Source organism: Oenanthe melanoleuca, chromosome 15, assembly GCF_029582105.1.
Source record: "Oenanthe melanoleuca isolate GR-GAL-2019-014 chromosome 15, OMel1.0, whole genome shotgun sequence".
Lineage (NCBI taxonomy): Eukaryota > Metazoa > Chordata > Aves > Passeriformes > Muscicapidae > Oenanthe > Oenanthe melanoleuca.
In genome coordinates, this window is record NC_079349.1 from 2925522 (window position 1) to 2944318 (window position 18797).

The 18797-nt window shown below is 51.5% G+C and overlaps 3 protein-coding genes across 3 annotated transcripts in view; 2 read left to right on the forward strand and 1 right to left on the reverse strand.

Annotated features, from left to right (window-relative positions):
* SETD1B (SET domain containing 1B, histone lysine methyltransferase) overlaps window positions 1-7236 on the forward strand; it is a 47028-nt gene extending 39792 nt beyond the window's left edge. Inside the window, exons 14-18 of the mRNA XM_056504627.1 lie at window positions 741-907; window positions 1145-1276; window positions 1380-1499; window positions 1858-1995; window positions 2653-7236. Coding sequence (XP_056360602.1) covers window positions 741-907; window positions 1145-1276; window positions 1380-1499; window positions 1858-1995; window positions 2653-2826 — 731 coding nt within the window. The 3' untranslated portion in view covers window positions 2827-7236. The remainder of the gene's footprint in view (window positions 1-740; window positions 908-1144; window positions 1277-1379; window positions 1500-1857; window positions 1996-2652) is intronic.
* Window positions 7237-8539: 1303 nt separating this feature from the next.
* Window positions 8540-13949, reverse strand: HPD (4-hydroxyphenylpyruvate dioxygenase). Its single transcript, XM_056504628.1, has 14 exons — window positions 13639-13949; window positions 13407-13433; window positions 12699-12761; window positions 11908-12012; window positions 11735-11777; window positions 11564-11646; window positions 11348-11437; window positions 11156-11259; window positions 10926-11003; window positions 10626-10788; window positions 10251-10322; window positions 9483-9605; window positions 9232-9348; window positions 8540-9150 (listed from the first exon to the last, which is right to left on the reverse strand). Exons 1-14 carry the CDS (start codon window positions 13639-13641, stop codon window positions 9040-9042), a joined length of 1182 nt encoding a protein of 393 aa, XP_056360603.1. The 5' UTR covers window positions 13642-13949; the 3' UTR covers window positions 8540-9039.
* Window positions 13950-14637: 688 nt separating this feature from the next.
* On the forward strand, window positions 14638-18280 carry PSMD9 (proteasome 26S subunit, non-ATPase 9). Its single transcript, XM_056504636.1, has 6 exons — window positions 14638-14808; window positions 14887-14989; window positions 15720-15913; window positions 16327-16428; window positions 16934-17022; window positions 17346-18280. Exons 1-6 carry the CDS (start codon window positions 14695-14697, stop codon window positions 17371-17373), a joined length of 630 nt encoding a protein of 209 aa, XP_056360611.1. The 5' UTR covers window positions 14638-14694; the 3' UTR covers window positions 17374-18280.
* Window positions 18281-18797: the final 517 nt, after the last annotated feature.

The following is an 18797-nucleotide window of genomic DNA, read 5'->3' on the forward strand; positions in this document are numbered from 1 at the left end:
TGTACAGGTTTATGTGTTGAAGAAGACAAACACACCACCTTGTGTGTTGCTAGAGGTTGTGTGAAGTTCAGATATCTTCATCCCTTGCTTCCTGCAAGACAGGAAAGCAAAACCAAAAGAGCGCAAAACACCTAAAAACAGTCGGTGACAACTAACAAAACCCCTAGTGAAAATAAATCTGTTTCCCTCTTGATAAGGATTATATTGTAACAGCAAAATTACACTCACTTTTTAAGCCACTTCAAATTCACCTTGAGTTCATCATGTGCCACACTGCATGGCAAGTATGACGGTACCTGCAGGCTCACCTGCTTTGCAGCAAACCCTCATCACTCTGGTTTTGAGGCCATCAACTCTTGGTTTTTATTGTCTCTCTGCTTCAGTTTTCTGGTGTCAAGGATATGTTTTGCCTCACAGGGAGAATTTTTGGGTCAGTCTCAATTGTTGTCGCTGGCAACAGTACAGCTCCACTGTCCTTCCAGGAGCCAAAGCTGTGAAGGTGCCTTCAAACCTGAAGGTTTGTGAGGTGTTTCTGAAGGAGCTGATTTCCCAAGGCTGGTGGGAGCAGCAGCATCTCTCCAAGTCCTTTGGGCTGAGCAGCATCTCCACTGTAATGTTATTTCTTGCAACCCCACAAAATCTTCCTGATTTTCCAGGCTCCTGCTGTTAGCTCCATGCAACTCTAGCAAGTTTAGTCTGATATCCACCTCTGGCTGTGTTTCTCCTTAACTTGTTGCCACCTACCAGCTTTTCTACCCCCAAGAAGAAGAAGCGGGATGACGGGATGCGGGAGCACGTGACGGGCTGTGCGCGGAGCGAAGGCTATTACAAAATCGACAAGAAGGACAAACTCAAATACCTCAACAATAGCCGAGCTTTTGCAGAGGAGCCTCCAGCTGACACACAGGTGAGGAATCCAGAAGTGCCAGGTGTGAATGGGATTTGGTTTGACACTGTCACACACAGTAGGTGCTTCCTGCCTTTTGGCAAGGAGGGAGAGGAAGCTGTGCTGTTGTCCTGGGGTTGAGTGGGAAGTGTTGATGTTTGATGTCAGGTGTTGTGTGGTGATGCGTTGTAGCACAGGGGGCTCACAGGGAGCCTGCAGGGTGTTGGGCCGGCTTTGATCAGCCATTTGTCCTCCCAGGGAATGAGCATCCCTGCCCAACCTCACGCTTCCACGCGGGCTGGTTCCGAGCGGCGATCCGAGCAGCGCAGGCTCCTCTCCTCCTTCACTGGGAGCTGTGACAGCGACCTGCTCAAGTTCAACCAGCTCAAGGTACATCACCCCCTGCTGCAGATTCTGGACCCAGAGACATCCCTTCCTGTTCTGTGCTGTGGCTAATTCAGGGTTGGGGTTTGGGGGTGTTTTCTTCATGCAGTTCCGGAAGAAAAAACTAAAATTCTGCAAGAGCCACATTCACGACTGGGGCCTTTTTGCTATGGAGCCCATTGCAGCTGATGAGATGGTGATTGAGTACGTGGGTCAGAACATCAGGCAGGTGAGCTGGGGTGAAATCTGAGCAAAAACCAGCCCTGCAAGAAGCCCTTGAGTATGACATAGAGGGTTGGAGTCCTGGGTTGGAGGCATCAGCTCTGTGGGCTGGGCAGAGGTTGGGATATGGTTTGGAGGTACAAGGGTGGGAATTTCAACAACCCATGGAAACTGAGCACTCAGGAGACTCCTCCTTGAGAAGCCCATGCTGAACCTGTGTGTTTCCAGTTAGGAGTGTGCTCTCTTGGTGTGATGGGGATGTGCAAACCCCCATTGCCTGCACAGGCAGAGCTCAGGGGAGCCTTGTGTAGTGGCTGCTGGCAGGTGGGCTGTGCAGCGTGGCTGAGGCTGCCTGGTCCCTGCAGGTCATTGCTGACATGCGTGAGAAGCGCTACGAGGACGAGGGCATCGGCAGCAGTTACATGTTCAGGGTGGATCACGACACCATCATCGACGCCACCAAATGTGGGAACTTTGCCAGGTTCATCAACCACAGCTGCAATGTGAGTATGGGCTCCTCACCTGCCTCGGGCCCTGGCACCCTGAGAGACCCTGGGGTGCTCAGGAGTGGCAGGGTTGCGATTAAATGTTGTTAATGAGCCACAGCAGGTCAGAGCAGGGTCTGTAGTGTAAAGAGGTTTGAGAAATTAAACGTGCAGGAGACTGGGTGCACTCAGGAGCCCTCCTGACTCTCTTGGGGGACCCTGATGGACACTGAGCAAGCAAATCTAACAAATGTTTCCTTAAAACATACCAAATTTCAGCTGTGGGAACAGTCTCCTTTTAGTGTCTGCATGGGAAATTATTCCCTGCTGTTTCCCCCTCTGCTCTGTGCTGCAGTCTGCACTCAGACTTGCCTGCCTGGCCAGATTGTGAAGTACTGAGCTTCTCTTAACCTGTGGCAAATTTGATGGGGCATCATGCAGGCTCTTTTGCTCCACAAATGACCAGAATTTGGATATTTTGGAGCAGCACAAGGAGGGCTGCTCTATTTTCTGGCTTCACGCCTCCCTGCCTAGGCTTGCTCTGAGTCCAGGCTCTGGAAGCATGGCCAGGGATGTCTCAGGAAGGGACTGCCCTGTTTTATTTTATCTTGGAATAATTGTGGTGGCTGGGGAGTTATGGCCCTCACATCATGCCCTGTTCTGTCACCCTTGCAGCCAAATTGTTATGCTAAAGTGATCACGGTGGAGTCACAAAAGAAGATCGTTATCTACTCCAAGCAGCACATCAGTGTGAACGAGGAAATCACCTACGACTACAAGTTTCCAATTGAGGATGTAAAAATCCCGTGTCTCTGTGGCTCTGAGAACTGCAGGGGAACCCTGAACTGAACTCAAGGTTTCTCATCACACTTGCACCTTCGGCCATGTCAAAACTGTGGTAACCAGGTGTGGTTGCACTTTGCCAAAAAAAAAAAAAGAGAAAAAAAAAAACAACAGAAAAAAGGAAGAAAAAAAAATTTAAAAGCAAAAAAGTACTTACCAAAAAAAAAAAAAAAAAAAAAAGAGGAAAAAGAGAAGACAACAAAGCAAGTTTGGCACTTCTGGCAGGATCATGAGTGAAAGCAAAAAGCGCACACGCTCACAGGACTGTTCATGTTTCAGGTGCTTTTTCCTTTTCAGATCCAACACGCACACAAACAGGTGGCTACCTTTTGTGGCATGGTCTATCCAAACACTAGCTTCTCTGTTCAGTCCCTGCAGCAATGCTCCATCATGGGATAATGGTACCTTTTTTTTTTTAATTGTTCTTGTAAACCTTCATCTTTTCATAAATGCTGCTACCTTTTTCTCATCAGTTTTCGTTGGTTGAAAAAGACATTCAACGTTTAAATGTGAAGCAGAGACTGAAAATGCCATATGGGGTTTGTTGGGAGCTTGATTGGCTGAAATTGCACAGATTTCTCAGAGTAAGCTGTAAATAAATGTAAGGTTGATGTTACAGAGCAAGCCAGAGGCTTGAGGGTGTGTGAATGGGTGTGTGTGTGCTGGGGGTGTGTGTGTGTGGAGATGTGAGACTGGAGCTGAGCTGTCCTGCCTATTCCTTAGGGATGAGCCTGAGCAAGGCCCCTCAGCCAGACCCTGGGGCAGAGTCAGGTCAGCCAGAGCTCAGCTCCCCTCCCTGGGCTCCCCTCTCATTTTCTATGCCATGCTGGTCCATGGGGGATCAAAACCTCTGCAGCTGCAGGTGAGAAATCCTTGGATACTTCAGTCACTGGGAGAAGTGGAGTCAGCTGAGCAGCTGTGGCATTGTGTGGCCTTTGGGGATGCCCATTCCCTGGGGATGCCCATTCCCTGGGGATGGGCTTGTCTTGCTTGCAGAAGAGGCTGAGATTGAATGGACAGCTCAGCCCCTGTTTGTGCTGTAGAAATCCTGCCCTGCTTGCAAGCAAGGACTATGGCCCATGTTTGCAGCAGGATTTTCTTCCTGTGCATGGGAAACAGGCTGATGTGTGACTTGTATTCATTTTTTCTCACTTTCATCTGCATTTTCCCTGCCCTTCCAGTGTTTTACGTGGAGTATTTGCTCTGGCCTTGGATGTGGGAGATGCCTCCTGTGATAGGAGCAAGCTGTGCCCTGCTGCTCTCCTCCCTCTGTTACTCAGTAACTTGGCCTGGGGTGGTCCCATCCCTCCAGAAAATCCTGGTAAAAGTGTCCCTGAGAGCAATCCTGTCCCCCCATCTAGAGCATGGAAATGAATGCTTCTCTAAATTTGGAAGGCATGTTTTAAAATTATTTCTCAATATATTTTGTCCTTGTAGATGTGCTGAGGTGAAGGTTGCAGTTCTTCAAGAGGTTCCATTTACAAATAGGACAAAACATCAAAAAAAAAGTTATTTGGATGAGATCTGGAAATGTTACACCACCGTTCAGGTATAGACAGGATCAGTTTTTCAATTTGCATTGAATTTCTCCTGCTTTAAAAGTAGAGATTAGTCATACTAAAGCCTTTTTAATTGGCTTGTAAGGGGAAGTTGCAATGTCATTATGAAATGGGAAGATTATCTGCATAACTAAACCCCTTCTCCCCACAGAACAAATTGCACAGCTGTATTCTTGTATTCTTTCCAAACCTCCACGAGCTGAGGTGACCACCTTGCAAAAGAGGTTCCTGGAAGTTTGTTCAGCTGTTCCATGGAATTGCCAGGCCTGCACTGCAGTGTGGAGCTTGTAATGTAGGTTGGACCTCTGCCTCTGAATTTCTCCTCCAGACAAAAGGCCTGAGAGAGCAGGAACACACAGACTGCTACAAGCTGCCTTAATTTCAGCTGTGTTTCTGTCTGAGGGTGAGCAAATTGTCTCTGAGATTGGACAGCCCATGGTCCATCTCTGCTTTTGTTTCAGTTCAGTTTTGTTGTTCCTCCTCCTTCACAAATCTCTCCAGCACCTGGGTGTTGGTGACTCAGAACCTAAAATTGTGAGAAGCACAAGTTTCTGTCATTGAATGTTGGTTGGAGCTGCAGTGATGGCATTTGGGAGTTAAACCAGCTGCTCAGTTTAGTTGTTGTTTTTGAATGAGATTCAATGTGTTGGCATCTCCACAGCTTGGCCTTTGACTTTGAAGGCTTTGGAAATGCATGGAAGTTTCCTGTGTGTCAGAACTGAAGCCCCTGTGCTTGGCCTTGTCCCTCTCTGCTCCATCAAAGCAGTGCACTAAGGGTGGATTTGTGGGGTGAGGACACCCCAAGTGGCCCAGCCCTCAGAACCTGCTGGCAGTTCTGTTTCCAGCATATCTGTGTGCTCTGGATGGGATCAGCAGTTTGCCTTAACCCTTGGTGAGGAAGGTGGGGAGGAAGGTCACTGTCACCTTCAGGTTCTGCACTGTGTGTTTTTGGGAGCACCAAAGGGATTTGGATGCCCAAGACCATGAGCACCTAAATCTCTTGGGTACTTCTGAAACTGCCTGTAATCCATCCCCTTTTAGGATCCCAGATAATGTGAGTTTTTAGAAGAGCTGAGCTCCCAGTAGTTCCCCAGGAACAAACAGAGCTGTTGAAGCCACAGCACTTCTGAAAAATCATATTAGGTCTGATCTCAAAGCCAAACCTGAGGCTTCTCTTTTTTCCCCCACAAATCTTGGCTTGCAGAGTCCTTGGGCTGGGATGCTGCCTGGACCTCCAAACAAATCATTTTATGGTGAGGCCTCCCAAGTCTGCTGCAGGGATTTCCAGGGGTGCCCTGTCCCATGGGGTCTCCTTGCAGGCACAGATGTGTTTTGGAGATGCCTCAAATCCTTTGCCCTGCACTTGGCAAGGGATGGGATGAGAGGAGGGCAGGAGCTGTGTGGTTCACAGCCAGCACAGGCTCCCTGGCACCCCATGGGGACAGGGACAAAGAGGAACCTCACCAGCATGAGGGACTTTTGTCCACTGAAAAATCATGTCCAAATTTATTGTCACTTCAATTTGAGACAAAACCCCAGATATTTACAGTGCTCCCTGCAAAATTCCATCTCACTGAGAGGAATGACCCAAGAGAACAGAGCAAAATTTGAGTGATCTGGGACTCTGGGGGGTCCAGGAGGGGATGGGGCTCATCCTGCAGGTATTTCTATTGTATAGAGCAGCTTATTTCTACAAGGAAAGAAAAAACAACCATCATTTTTAAACTCCAGCAAATTACACAGTAGTTTCAGTTCTGGTTTTTGTGACCTTTTTCAGGGATCATTTCAGTGCATTTCTGTACAAAATAAAAATTTAAGGAAAAAAAGGATTTTGAAGTATAAAAAAAAATGCATCTTCTGTACATAGGTGAACTCAAGAATCTTCTCTTCAAACACTGTTTCTTGTAGAAACATGTCAAAATTTTTTTGCTGATTTCTTTGTACTTCAAGAGCATGTAAATAGTTTATTAAAAGTGACTATTGTAATTTGGAGTTCTTTTTAAACAGATTCCAGCTCTAAATCATGTCAAGATGGGGAGGAAGAAGGACTGAGTATAGCAAAGGAGCTGGTGGCATTTACAGCTTGTGTCAAGCTTTGTATAATGTAAATTCTGTATAAATATGGGGTTTTTTTGTCAAATAAATAGATTAAATTAGAAGCATTAAGAAACTGAAGACAAAAAATTGCCAAGTCAAGGCTTCTTCTTTCCCCCCTCCCTCAGTCTGAAACCTATTGTGCAAAATCTATTTATTTCAAACAAGGAAAAATGTACAGTCTAATAGACACCCTAAAATGTATTTAAGCGAATTTTGCAACTGGATTTTTTCAGTTTAATATTTGTTTTGTTTTTATGAGTTTTTTTTTTTTCCTCCTTAATTGCCACTGTAGGATTTGTCCAAGTGAAAAGAAATGCATCAAGAAGGACACTCTCAAACAATGGGGCAGTTTTGAAGCAAAGTGGAAGAACACCCAGCTCCCAATTCTTGCAGTTTTCTGGGTTTAATTCCCAGTGTGGAAATCAAGGGCCTCCTTTAAAAGTAGGCAGGTCAAATTGTTTGCAATAAATTTAAAAATTTTTTTTTTCCCTAAGTTCCTTTAAAAAAAAGAACAACTCTGCTTTGAAGATTTAGGATTTATGCTTTTTCTTTTGTTAAGCAAATTTATAAATTTAGGGATGTTTTGTGCATATAGAATCTGTCACCAGTATGTATCTTGTTTTGAAGAAAGTGTTTTTGTTGTGGATGTGTCATGCTGTATATATTTGTTCATATTTTTGTGAATTGAATACTATGTACCATTGTATTATAGTAACTTTTATAAAGCAAACCATAAATATACTGACTTTTCTTACAGAAAGATTATGTTGTGCTTAATATATTACCAGGGCAGCTTTTTGCTCTTAGACCTGTGCTGGGAGCTCATGGAGGCAGATGCAGAGCAAGAAAGATGTGAAGAACTGATTTTCAGCACAGTTTACTGAAAATATCAATTCTGGTGAGCTGGAAATGAATTTAAGCAACAGTATATTGTATGAGAGAAATATGTGAGTGATTTAGTCTATGAACTTTAAGAAATGTCTCATTATTAGCAATCCTGACAGCCCTGGAGAGCTGAAGCAGAGCTCTCCTGACAGTGAACCAGGAGTTCCAAACATTCCAACCTCTGCAGGTGAGGGCTCCCTGCTCCTGCAGCTTCTGCCCTGGATTGCTCTGAGTTTGTATCCTTTTTAAAATTTATTTATTTTTAACTTTATGGGGGCAGAAGCTCTTAACCTGTGAGGTATCAGTGATATGTGAGGCTGTTGTGGCCAGAGGCTCTTTGCTTTCCCTCTTTTTAAATCAATTTATTCAAATTGCCAGGAGTTGGACTTGGATGATCCTTGTGGATCCCTTCCAGGGTATTCTGTGTTTGTGTGAAATCTGGATTAGTTCTGCTCCCTGGGATGCAGAGAAGGGGGAGCTGGGGGAGCTGCTCAGGTTTGGCCCATGTACCCATCCCCAGTGGGGGGTCACAGTGGCCTCTGAGCTTTTATTTAAGCAGAAATAGCTGGAGCAGGGGCAGTGGAATGGCTGAGGGAGGAGGAGGTGACTGCCCAGCTCAGCTCCTGCCTTCCTTAGGTGAGCACAGGGCAGGGCTGCAGGACAGCCCCAGCTCAGGGCTCAGCCAGGAGGGGCTGGGATGGGGCTGGGGACAGGACTCGTGTCCTGAGCTGAGGGCTCAGCAGGGCTTGGGCTGCTCAGGCTCTGAGAGCTCCTGTGCTGGGGAACTGACACAGGGGGGCTGTGCAACACTGGGGAGAGCCCAGGGTGTCCTCCAGCAGCAGCTGGGCTGAGGGTTGTGACAGGGAGTGCTGGATCTGCAGCCCCCGGGAGCACAGGGACTGCTCAGGGCACACGTGTCAGAAAAGGGATTTATTGTGCTGGGGAGAATTCCCCGTGCAAAGGACAGTGACAACACCAGAGCAACACCCAGAGGGGACTTTGCACAGGCAGCCAGGATGTGAGCCAAGGAATCACTGCCAGTGGCAGCAATTACTGCTTGGAACAGGGGAGAAACCCCAACCCATCATTAATGCAGGAATTTACAGGTATTACAGCAAGGCTGTATTGCCTTGGGAGGGCTGAAATATGTAAATACAATTAATTCTCATTCCAGAGTGTTGGAGCTACCCTAAAACCATGTTTATTCTCAGCAAATTCAAAGTCAAGATTGAGTCTAAAAGCAATTAAACCAAAATCTTACAAAAGGAGATGAGCAGAGAGGCAAACGCCTCCGTGCTTTCGCAGCTTCCTGTGTAGCTAAAATTAAAACTTTGGATAGACTAAATTTGAGCACTCCCAGTTGTTTCTTCTGTCTTCCTCTGTAGCTGTATGTCTTAAATCTGCCCTTTGTTAAGAATTCCATGGTTTGGATCAGATTAAGCTGCTTTTTGAGAGTGTGTTTGCTATTTCCCACACCCCGTTTCCCAGGAAGTCACCGAAGGGCAGTGCCAGGGCTGGGCTGGGAGAGGTGTTGGGTCCTGTCACATTGTCCAGCTTGGCAGTGGCTTCCCTGCCTTTGTGGCACTCAAGTCTGGGTTATTTACCAAAACACTGTGTGTTTCCCAGTTCATTTAGGATTCAGCTCCTTAGGGATGAAGGTGGCACCTGCTGCCATCCTCTACATCCGCTTGGTCTCCCCGTTGGGCTCCAGGACTGTCAGGTTTCCTCTGGCATCCTGATCCATTTCTATGGCTTCAAACAGAGACTTGAAGTTCCCAGCACCAAAGCCCTGAGGAGACAGCAGTGTTACCCAGGGCTTGGTGGCCCTGAGGGCTCATGGCCAGGATCAGCAGGAGATCCTCAAACCAACCTGGTGGTTGTGCCTCTGGATCACCTCCAGAAACACCGTGGGTCTGTCTTGAACTGGTTTGGTGAAGATCTGGAGCAAGTAGCCTTTTTCATCAAAATCCACCAGGATTTTCAGTTCCTGGAGAAAAGAAATGAGGTGACAGCTCCAAGACCCACAGAGGAGCAAGTGGAGCTCTCTGTGTCACTCACATCCCTGCAAAGCACTTGGGGAGCTGCTCCAGCCCTGGGCAGCCTTGTCCCTCTCTGACTCACCGCCAGCTTGTCAATGTTCTCCTTCACTTTGATTTTGGCAGTTTTGAGCCTCTCCCGCAGCATCTGGTAGTAGCTGGAGGGCACATCCATGAACTGCATGCCCCTCTGCTTCAGGTTGGTGATCTGCAAGGCAGGGGAGACCCAGCAGGGCTCAGTCTGGGAGGGGTCTGTGCCAGGAGCATTTCCTGGGATGCAGTGTCAGGACACAGATGCTTTCCCATGGCATTGGCCAACCCCAAGCATGAGAACCTGGCTCATCATTTCACTTTGCACCAGGAAAGGGCAGGCCCAAGGTGCCCTTCCCAGGCACTGCAGAGAGCTGTGCAAGGATCATTTGTCCTGCTCTGATCTGATACCTCTGGAGGCTCTTTGGTCTGGAGAGGAGCCCAAAGCTGGGTGCTCATCAGCAGCTGGGCTCAACCCAGACCTGTCCCTGCCCCAGTTGAAGGTGGGTGATGGGCTGTGGGGCTCAGCCTGGCGGCCTGGGCTGCCCAAGTCCCACCAAGCACCCTACAAGGACAAAGGTGCCACCAAGGGCCCTGCAGACCCCAGTTGCTTTAAGCTGGAGGGACAGGCAGCTCACAGGTGCAGGCAGGTCCCTTTGCAGTGACTCCCTGAGCAGTTAATCCTGGTTGTAAAACAACCACAAAGCCCTTGTGCTCTGTGTCCTTGTACCCTGACAGGGTCATGGTCCACCCTGTGACAAGCACTGTGCCCAGAGCTGGGGCAGGGGGGTCCCAGGGCAGAGGGTCCCAGGGCTGCACTCACTGCTGTGATGATGTCAGGGGTGTTCAGTGCGATGTGCTGGACTCCAGCCCCTCCGTAGTAATCAATGTATTCCTGCAGGGAAAAGATGTCACCATGGCAGTGACAGCACAGCCACTGTGGATTGGTGTGGGCTTATAAATAAGCAGGAAAGATCAGCCCAGGGGCACCATGGAACAACAAAGACACTGTTGGGGAGATTGGGGTAAACAGCAGCTCCCCCAGGGTTTATCAGAGCCAGGATTGATTTCTAGCAGCCACTTTAGCACAGCAGGTCTGCTCTGGCTCCAAATCACTGACCCTTGGTCCCTTTTCCTTCACCAAGATTCCCCTGGGAGTGGAGGCAGCCAGATGGTTCAACCACCAGTGTCCACTCACCTGAATCTGGGATTTCTTCTTGCCAGGTGCTGGCTCATTGATGGGCATCTTAATGGTCTCCTCATAGTTGGTGACCACGATGGAGCGCAGGGCACTGAACTCGGTGTGCAGCTGCTTGTCATCCACTGACCAGAAGCGGTGGAAGAGCAGGTTCTTCTGGTACCTGCCCAGGTCACAGGGGGCACAATTGAGCCCTTGCTCCATCCCCACAGCAATGAAGCTCTGCTCTGGCTCCATCAGCCACCCCTGTCAGGAGCAGCAGAGCTCCATTCCACCTCCCACCAGCTCTCCCCATCTTACCAGTCTGCAACTGGGACCATCTGGAGGTCAGGCTGGTTCCCCACAACGTGATCAACAAAGCTGAGCTTGGTGCTTGGTCTGTGAGGGGAGCCAAGGAGGGTCTCAGCCAGGCTCAGAGGTACCCCACAGCTCAGGGAGCCCCAGGGCAAGGCAGTGGGGACCTGTCCAGCTCCTTGTGGGACATCCCACCAGAACAAAGAACCAGGCAGGACCCTCTGGAAAGTACTCACAGCTTGGGCAGCAGGGGGTCCTTGAAGAGGGGAGGGTGGTACCCAGGGAGGAACAGGCCCTTGTAGTTGATGTTTTCTATTAAGGTGTGGGTGGTGTCACCATACTGAGAGGGTGGAAAATGGTTGTGTTTGTTTATGTGGGGGCTCCCAGCTGCAGCCAGCCCCATGGCCCTGCCCTGCCCTGCCACTCACCGTCTGGATCACTGCAAACTTCACCTTCCCAAATTTGTCCTGCTCCACCCACGGCTCCTTCACCACCACAGCACCGCGCTCCTTGGCTTTCTGGGCAGAAGGAGAGAGATCCCATCCTGCCACAGCTCCCCTGGGCCAGGGGGAGACATCCCCAGGCCCTCCGTGCCTCCCTCACCTTTCTGGGGCTCTGTGGGAGGGGGTGGAGGGGCTGCCCACCTGCACGATGAAGTCACAGTCCTCCACTGCGAAGGCGACGTCCTTCACGCCATCGCCGTGCTTCACCAGGTGCTCCCCCATCTCTGCCCGGAGCAGGAGCAGCCACAGGCATGAGCAGGACTGCTCTGCTCTGCCAGGGCCATTTCCCACCCCACCCCCCCAGACACCTACCCTCATTCCCGGGGTTCAGAGCGGATGAGAAAACAAACACGATCTGCCGAGGAAGAGGAGGAGAGCTGAGGATGGAGCCTCTGAGGAGGGTGATGGTTTTCACGGTGGGTTTGGCATCACCCTCATGTCTGACACCACCTCACCTTTCCCTGCCCTGCCAGGGCCTCCCTTACCTTGTCCTGCTTGACAGCATGTGACACCACCTCCCTGCTGCCGGTCTCCAGCCCCCGGTACGCCAGCTCCTCGAAGCCCAGCTTGTTGCAGTAGTAGGATGCAGCCTGTGGGCAGGGAAGAGTCCCTCTGGCTGAAGCTGCAGTGCTGGTGGCCCACAGGCCTTGGGGAGCAGCCACCACGGCAGGTGCAAGTCACACTTGCCCTGTGTGTGTGTGTGACAACAGGCAGCGGCTTCTCTGCCTCCTCCAGCAGCCCAGGGGCAACAGAGGCAAGAAAGGGCTGGGATTGAGGAAAAAGCCCAGATTCAGTGGGAAGTGCTGCCTCCAGAGCCTTCTGTGAGGGCTGCCACGGGGCAGGAAACATTTCTGTGTGTCCCGTTCTGCAAGGCTGGGTGAAAAGCAGCTCGGGTGTGAAGCAGGGGGGTGTTTATGTCGCCCAGGGCAAGGGATGGAGCACAGCACCAGCAGGCTAGTGGCAGCACAGCCCGGCCCCGTGCGCTGGTTCATGTCCCACGACCTGCGCACGCCCCCGGCAGCCGCCCCCCCTTGCGCAAGGGCCACCAAGGCCAGGGCCGGGCTCGGGGACAGCGGCACATCCCGGCCGGGGCTGCGGATCAGCCACCGCCCCCCCGGCAGCCAATGCCCGCAGCGCCGGGCTGTCCTGTGGGAGGTGTCCCCTGGCTCAGCTGTCCCCTGGCTCAGGGGTCCCCTGGCACAGCTGTCCCCTGGCACAGATGTCCCCTGGCACAGCTGTCCCCTCACACACGTGCCTGGCGGCCGCCGCCTCTCACCTGCTTGGCATTGCCGACCCAGAAGGTGATGGAGTGGAAATGGATGAAGCGGCCTCGTTGGGGCTACAAGGAAGGGAAAACGGGGCTGAAAGCTGCTGCTGCTGCCTTTCCTGCAGCTCAGCTCTGGAGCAGAGAGAAGCAGCAGCTATGACACTGAAAATGCATCTCCTGCAAATGCATCTGAATTAACTGGGTGGAACAGCCCCCAAATGGTGATTTTCCAAAATGTTTTACAGTCAAGTCCCACACGATCCTGCACTGCAGGAAGGTACAAACCACTGATTTGTCTTTGCCCACAGCCACACTCCCAGTTCTCCCAGTGCCCCCCACAAGTGGCTGTCCACCTGCAAACCTTGCTGTGTTAAAGATTAATTCTTCCACAAAAGCTCTTACACAACCACCAGAGCCAGGACAGATCCCCGTTTGCTCTGTTCCCCACCACAGCCCATTTTGGAAATAAATGCTGCTTAAAGCTTGGTTTGACTGAGAAATATCCATCATGTCCTGTTTGCCACTCTCCTCCCAAACCAGAAATTTCAATGATTAATACTAATACTAATACTAATTTACAATGAGGATCTTGTGTGGCCCAGCCATAGCAGTTTTACTCCTGATTTCAACAGGTAATCAAGGAATGGATATAATCTGCACTAACATGACTGATGTTTCACACCAGGCAGAGGGGCAGGACAGGGACACGACTCTTACCTTTTCTCCCTTGTCTGTGTAGGACGTCTGAAAGAGAATGAGAAAAGAGAGACATTAATGGGACAGGCAGGTAGAGCAGCCCCCAGGGAGCTGAATCCAAAGGTCAGGCTGTGAGGAACAGCTCTGCTGTGCCACTTCCAGCACAGCAACTGGAAAATCCCAATTCAAGCAGAGCTTAAACCTCCCAAGGAGCCCCGGAGGTTTGAATTAATTCCCATCTGCTGCCCCTCACCATTTTTGTGACCAGGCGATGTGACAGGAGCAAAGAGAGCTCGACAACGGGAAGGCTTCCAATATAACAGCGGGAGGGGGAGGCTCCTCCTCGGCCCCACCTTCTGCCCCCACCAACCCAGGGATGTGTTTGCTCTGGGCCGGAGCTGCCCCAGCCTGGCACCGGGGCCGTGTCACGGGGTCCCGGCGGTGGCACCGCGGGCTGAACGCGGAGGGTGGCGAGGGTGGCTGCAGCACGTGAGGCTTGGGAGGGCTGGGACCCTGCTGACCCCACAGCCAAACCCCTGCCCCGAGTGTGCCGGGGCCACAGGGGTGGCGCAATTCGGGCAGCACATCCCCCGTTGGCCCTGGGGACATTGCCCCCGCCCTGGGGACATGTCATCCTGGCCAGCGCTGAGCCAGGACAGCCCGCAGAGCCCGGCTGGGGGCCATCTCCAGCCCCGGTGAGCCCAGCGCTGCAGGGACCCCAAAATGTGGGACAGCAGGAGGAGGGGGCAAGAGATGGCCCTGCTGGGGCGACACCAGTGCACAAACGCCACCTGACCGGGAGTGTGGGACGGCTGAGCCACCAGCAAGGCCAGGGAGGATGAGCACAGGGGCTTTGGGGGTGCCAGTGGCACGGGGGACAGGTGGGGGTCCCGCGGTGGGGCTGTCCCCTGCTGCCACACTGCTGGGACATGGATACCATGCAGCACCTGCCAACTGTGCTGGGGCACAGACTGGAGAGGGGCCAGCAGCAGGGACAGGCTCATAACACGGTACACCACGGCTGTGTCACCCGGTGATGGTGACACCGCTGTGCCACCGCATGTCACCATCAACGCTGTGTAACTCAGTGATGGTGACACTGCTGCGCCACCCCATGTCACCACCAAAGCTGTGTCTTTCACTGACGGTGGCACTGCTGTGCCACCCCGTTATCGCCACCGCTGTGTCGCTGCCGTGTCACTCCCGGCCCCGCCCCCGGCGCTGGCCCCGCCCCTGCAGTGGCCCCGCCCCCGGGCGTTCCCGTCCCGGCCCCGCCCCCGCCCGTCCCGGCTCCCGTCCGGCCGCGGCCATGGCGGATCCCGCCGGGGGCCGCCCCGTCACCGTCAGTGATGTCCAGCAGCTGGTGCGGCGCAAGGACGAGATCGAGGCGCAGATCAAGGCGTGCTACGAGCTGCTGGAGGGGGTCAGTGCCGGGCCGGGCCGGGCCGGGGGGCGCCGTGCGGGCCCGGCCCCCTCCCAACCGCAGCCTCTTTCCTCACAGCAAAAGGGCGTCGGGATGCACGAGCCGCTGGTGGACGCCGAGGGCTTCCCCCGCGCTGACATCGACGTGTACCAAGTGCGCACCGCCCGGCACAACATCATCTGTGAGCCGGGAACGGGGCCGGGCGGGAACGGGAACCGGGCCGGGAACGGGAACCGGGGCCTTGGCGGGGCCGGGCCGCGGCCCCATTCCCCGGGATGAGCCAGCGAAACCGGGATGTGCGGGGAAAACGCGGCCTCTGCCCGGGAACAGCACCGCGGGATTCTCTGAAATCCCATCTCGCTGGTTGTAATTGCTCAGAACCCGAGCCCTGCGCTGAGCCTGTTTCCCAGGGGTTCCGCTCAGTGCTCGGAGCTGAGTCAGTAAAATGCTTTTGTCCACGTGTTGCTGCAGCGGCACTGAAATTCTGCCACTGCTGCGCAGCTGTTTGGGATCTTAGGAACACAACAAAGCTTTTCTGTGCTGTTTGTAGAATAAAATTCGGGTAGGAAACAGCTTGGCATTTATTTTATCCCAGGTTTTTCCAGTGCCCTGACTTTCAGGATGGGTTTTTCTCTTCATATATAACAGTAGGTGACTTAATGGAAAGAAGACTTGAGCTGCTCGCTGAGTTCTAAGGATCACGGGCCTCCCAGCCTGCCACCTTTGCATGTTTACCAAAATTCATGGGGTGGTTTTCTCTGACTTTTACTGATAAACATCTGCCGGGCTGGCAGCAGGCCCCAGCAGATGGAGCAGAGGTTTTGCTGAGATCAGAGACAGCCAGGGCTGCTGTGCATGTCGGCTTGGGGGAAGCCTCTCCAGCTCCCTTGTGCTCACGGTGTCACCCACAGGTTTGCAGAACGATCACAAGGCCCTGATGAAGCAGGTGGAGGAAGCTCTGCACAAGCTGCATGCCCGGGAGAAGGAGAAGCACGCCAAGGATGAGGCAGAGGCCATGGCTGAGGCCATGAGGCAGAGCCAGAGCCTGGCCCAGGCCTTTGCCAAGGTGAACGCCGTGAGCCCCGGCTCCCCTGCCAGCATCTCGGTACGTCAGGCACAGCTCCTGGGGAAGGCCTGGTCTGGAGCCATCAGCTCAGACAGGGCTCCCTTTGTGTCTTGTTAATAAATGATAATAAGTGTTAATAAGCTGGGGCTTGATTAGGGTGTTACCCCCTTTTTTTAATGGGGTGTTCTCTATGGTGTATCCTGGCAGCACACAGCTCCTCCCACACCTCACTGACCACTCCAGGCTCAGCATTTCTCTTCCCATGAAACAGAACCGAGGAATGAACACTCACCTTTCCCTATGGCCATGGAGAGGGTGTGGTGATGTTCACTTGCCTGAGTGTGAGAAGTGTTGTAGCATATCTCTCCCTGTGGCTGGGTGAAGGGTGATGCCGCTGTGATGTTATGTCTTTGAGGAATGCAGATGCTCATCTCTCTTATCTCCCTGTCCAGGGACTTCAAGTTGATGATGAGATTGTGGAGTTTGGATCTGTAAATGCAAACAACTTCCAGAACCTACAGAACATCGCCACGGTGGTGCAGCACAGTGAGGGGGTGAGCTCATTCCTGCTGTGACTGCATTCTCTTGCCTGTCTCTGTTAGCCACAGCTTTTTCTATGGAACTTGGATCTCTGGAATCATCATTTCTGTGTCAGAAACAGTGTCAGATTCAGTCTATGCTGTTGTAGCCTTGTTCTCTCACAGCATTGAGCTATTTGCTCATGAATAGAAGGGCTGACAGGTGTGTGCTCTTTGCTGTGAGCATCATGTTGTTTGTTCTCCCTGGGGACTCTCTGCAGTAGCATTGCTGTGCCACCCTCATGGACTGGCAGAGAAGCTGCCACAACCATGAAGTGCTTGGTGGTGGAAGTGAGGAGATGACTTCACACAAAACATTCTGTTCTTTCAGTTACAGCCACAGGAGTGGAAATGGGCACTGCTGCAGAGCAGTTCCTTGGGCCTAATGTTCTGGTGCTTCAGCAAAAGAAGGAAGAGAGTTGATTTTGTGATGGAAAAGCGAAATATTTTGGTTAATATTTTATTTTTTCCTCTCTTTCAGAGACCCCTGAGTGTGACTGTGATCCGTGGTGGCAGAAGGGTGCACGTGGGGCTGACTCCAAAGCGCTGGGCTGGGAAGGGCCTCCTGGGGTGAGCTGATGTTTCACTTGCTGCAAAGGGAGAGGCTTTCAGCAGCTCAGGGCAGGTTTCCTGGGCAGGGCCAGCCCAGGCTGTGTCACTGCCCACTGTGACAGACCTCACAGGGAGTTGGAGGCTGCTGGTTCTGCACAGGGACACAGGAAATCGAGTTCCATCAAACACGAGCACAGGGAGAAAGGTCTCAGTGGCTGGTTTGTCTGGTAGAGGAAACCAGTGGAGGAGGGTTGTGGTTGGTCTGATCCATCCCATGTCAGTCTTCTATTCCTGTTTGAGAAAGGAAATTTATTATTTCTTTCTACCCTCTTCTTTTTCAGCTGCAATATCATTCCTTTACAAAGATGACCATGGCTTGGACAACAATAAAGCTGAAGCTTGTGCCTGCTTTCTGGACTGTGATCTGGTTTGAAGACTTCCCTACGTGGTGTTGCTGTGACCTCTGGTGCCTGAAGGGTTCTGGCAGAGCAGGGCCTGCCTGCAGTTCAGAATTGCACTGGTTGTCAGGAGGAACCTGCAGAGCTGCAAGATGTGGCTTCTCATGTCTTCCACCTTGTATCAACTTAGAATGATGCTCTAGAGAGACCCAAGTCTCACTTGATACACTCTTTGAAGAGCTTGAAATGCTCTTGTTTGGTGATAGCAGAGCATTCCTTTTTTCTCCCCTTTGAAACTCCTCACTGAATATCATGTAATATATGCTAAAAAGTCCTAGAGCACTTTTTGATGCCCGTCATAGTAGATGGCAGGCAAGAGATATGCAAGTTTGATACTTCATCCTCCCCATGTTGCCACAACTTTTGAAGTCAGTGAACATACTGAAAGGATTTTTGGAATGCCCAGTTATTTTAACACAACGAGGTAAGGAATAGGGGGTATAATTCTACTTCTGGAACTTCTAGTAGTTTATGTAGTCATGATAAAAACAGTCCTAATTTGGTTTCTCCCTCTGTTTTCTTTTGATTTTTTAAAAATTAGTTTATTTGCAGGAGTTGATTTTGGGGTGTTTTCCTGGTTCCAGCCAGGGCAGGGTTTACCTTTTTGTGCCTCCTATTCTCTCCATCCTTCTGCAGGAGCAGTGGGGGGAGTGGGTGAGTGGCACATGGTGTGGGGTGTTTTCAGTGGGAACAGTAAATTGGGGAATACTATTCCTAAACTTTGAAGGGATTCCAGGAATGACTGGTTTGTTTGAAGCTTATTTCCACTTGAACTTCAAAATAGTCTCCCAAAACAATAAAACTGAGTATTGCCTCTCTCTGTTCTCATCGAAGTCATTATTTGGGGCAGCCTCTCTGGGTCAGGGAGATAATGGGAGCTGATAACAAATCTCTTTTCCGCTCCCAGCAGGGTGTGAGGCTCTTTCTGGGCAGAAAGAAAAACAAATTAAGTTTAGGAATTGTTATTATTTGAGCTTAAGAGCAAGGCTGAGGTCAACAGCTGGGAGCGTTTGGAGCTGATTATCTGCAGGGGTGAAGTGAGAGCCTGGAGTGAGCCCTGGGAGTGGATTCCCTGTGCAGAGAGCTGGGGACCGTGGGGGACTGGCAGGGGTTGGGGAATGATTTTTCTCACTTTGACTTTGCTTGCCCTGCTCAGGGAAGCTACTGGAGCAGAGCTGCCTATAACTCCTTGTGAGGGGCATTGGGTAAAGATCCCTCATCCCATCACCGGGCAGGACTGGGGTTCGGTCCCGAATGGCTCCAGGGATGTCAAGAGGGGCGGCCACGAGCAGGATTTGGGCTTGGGCAGGGTGAAGGGCTCAGTGTTCCCTCCTG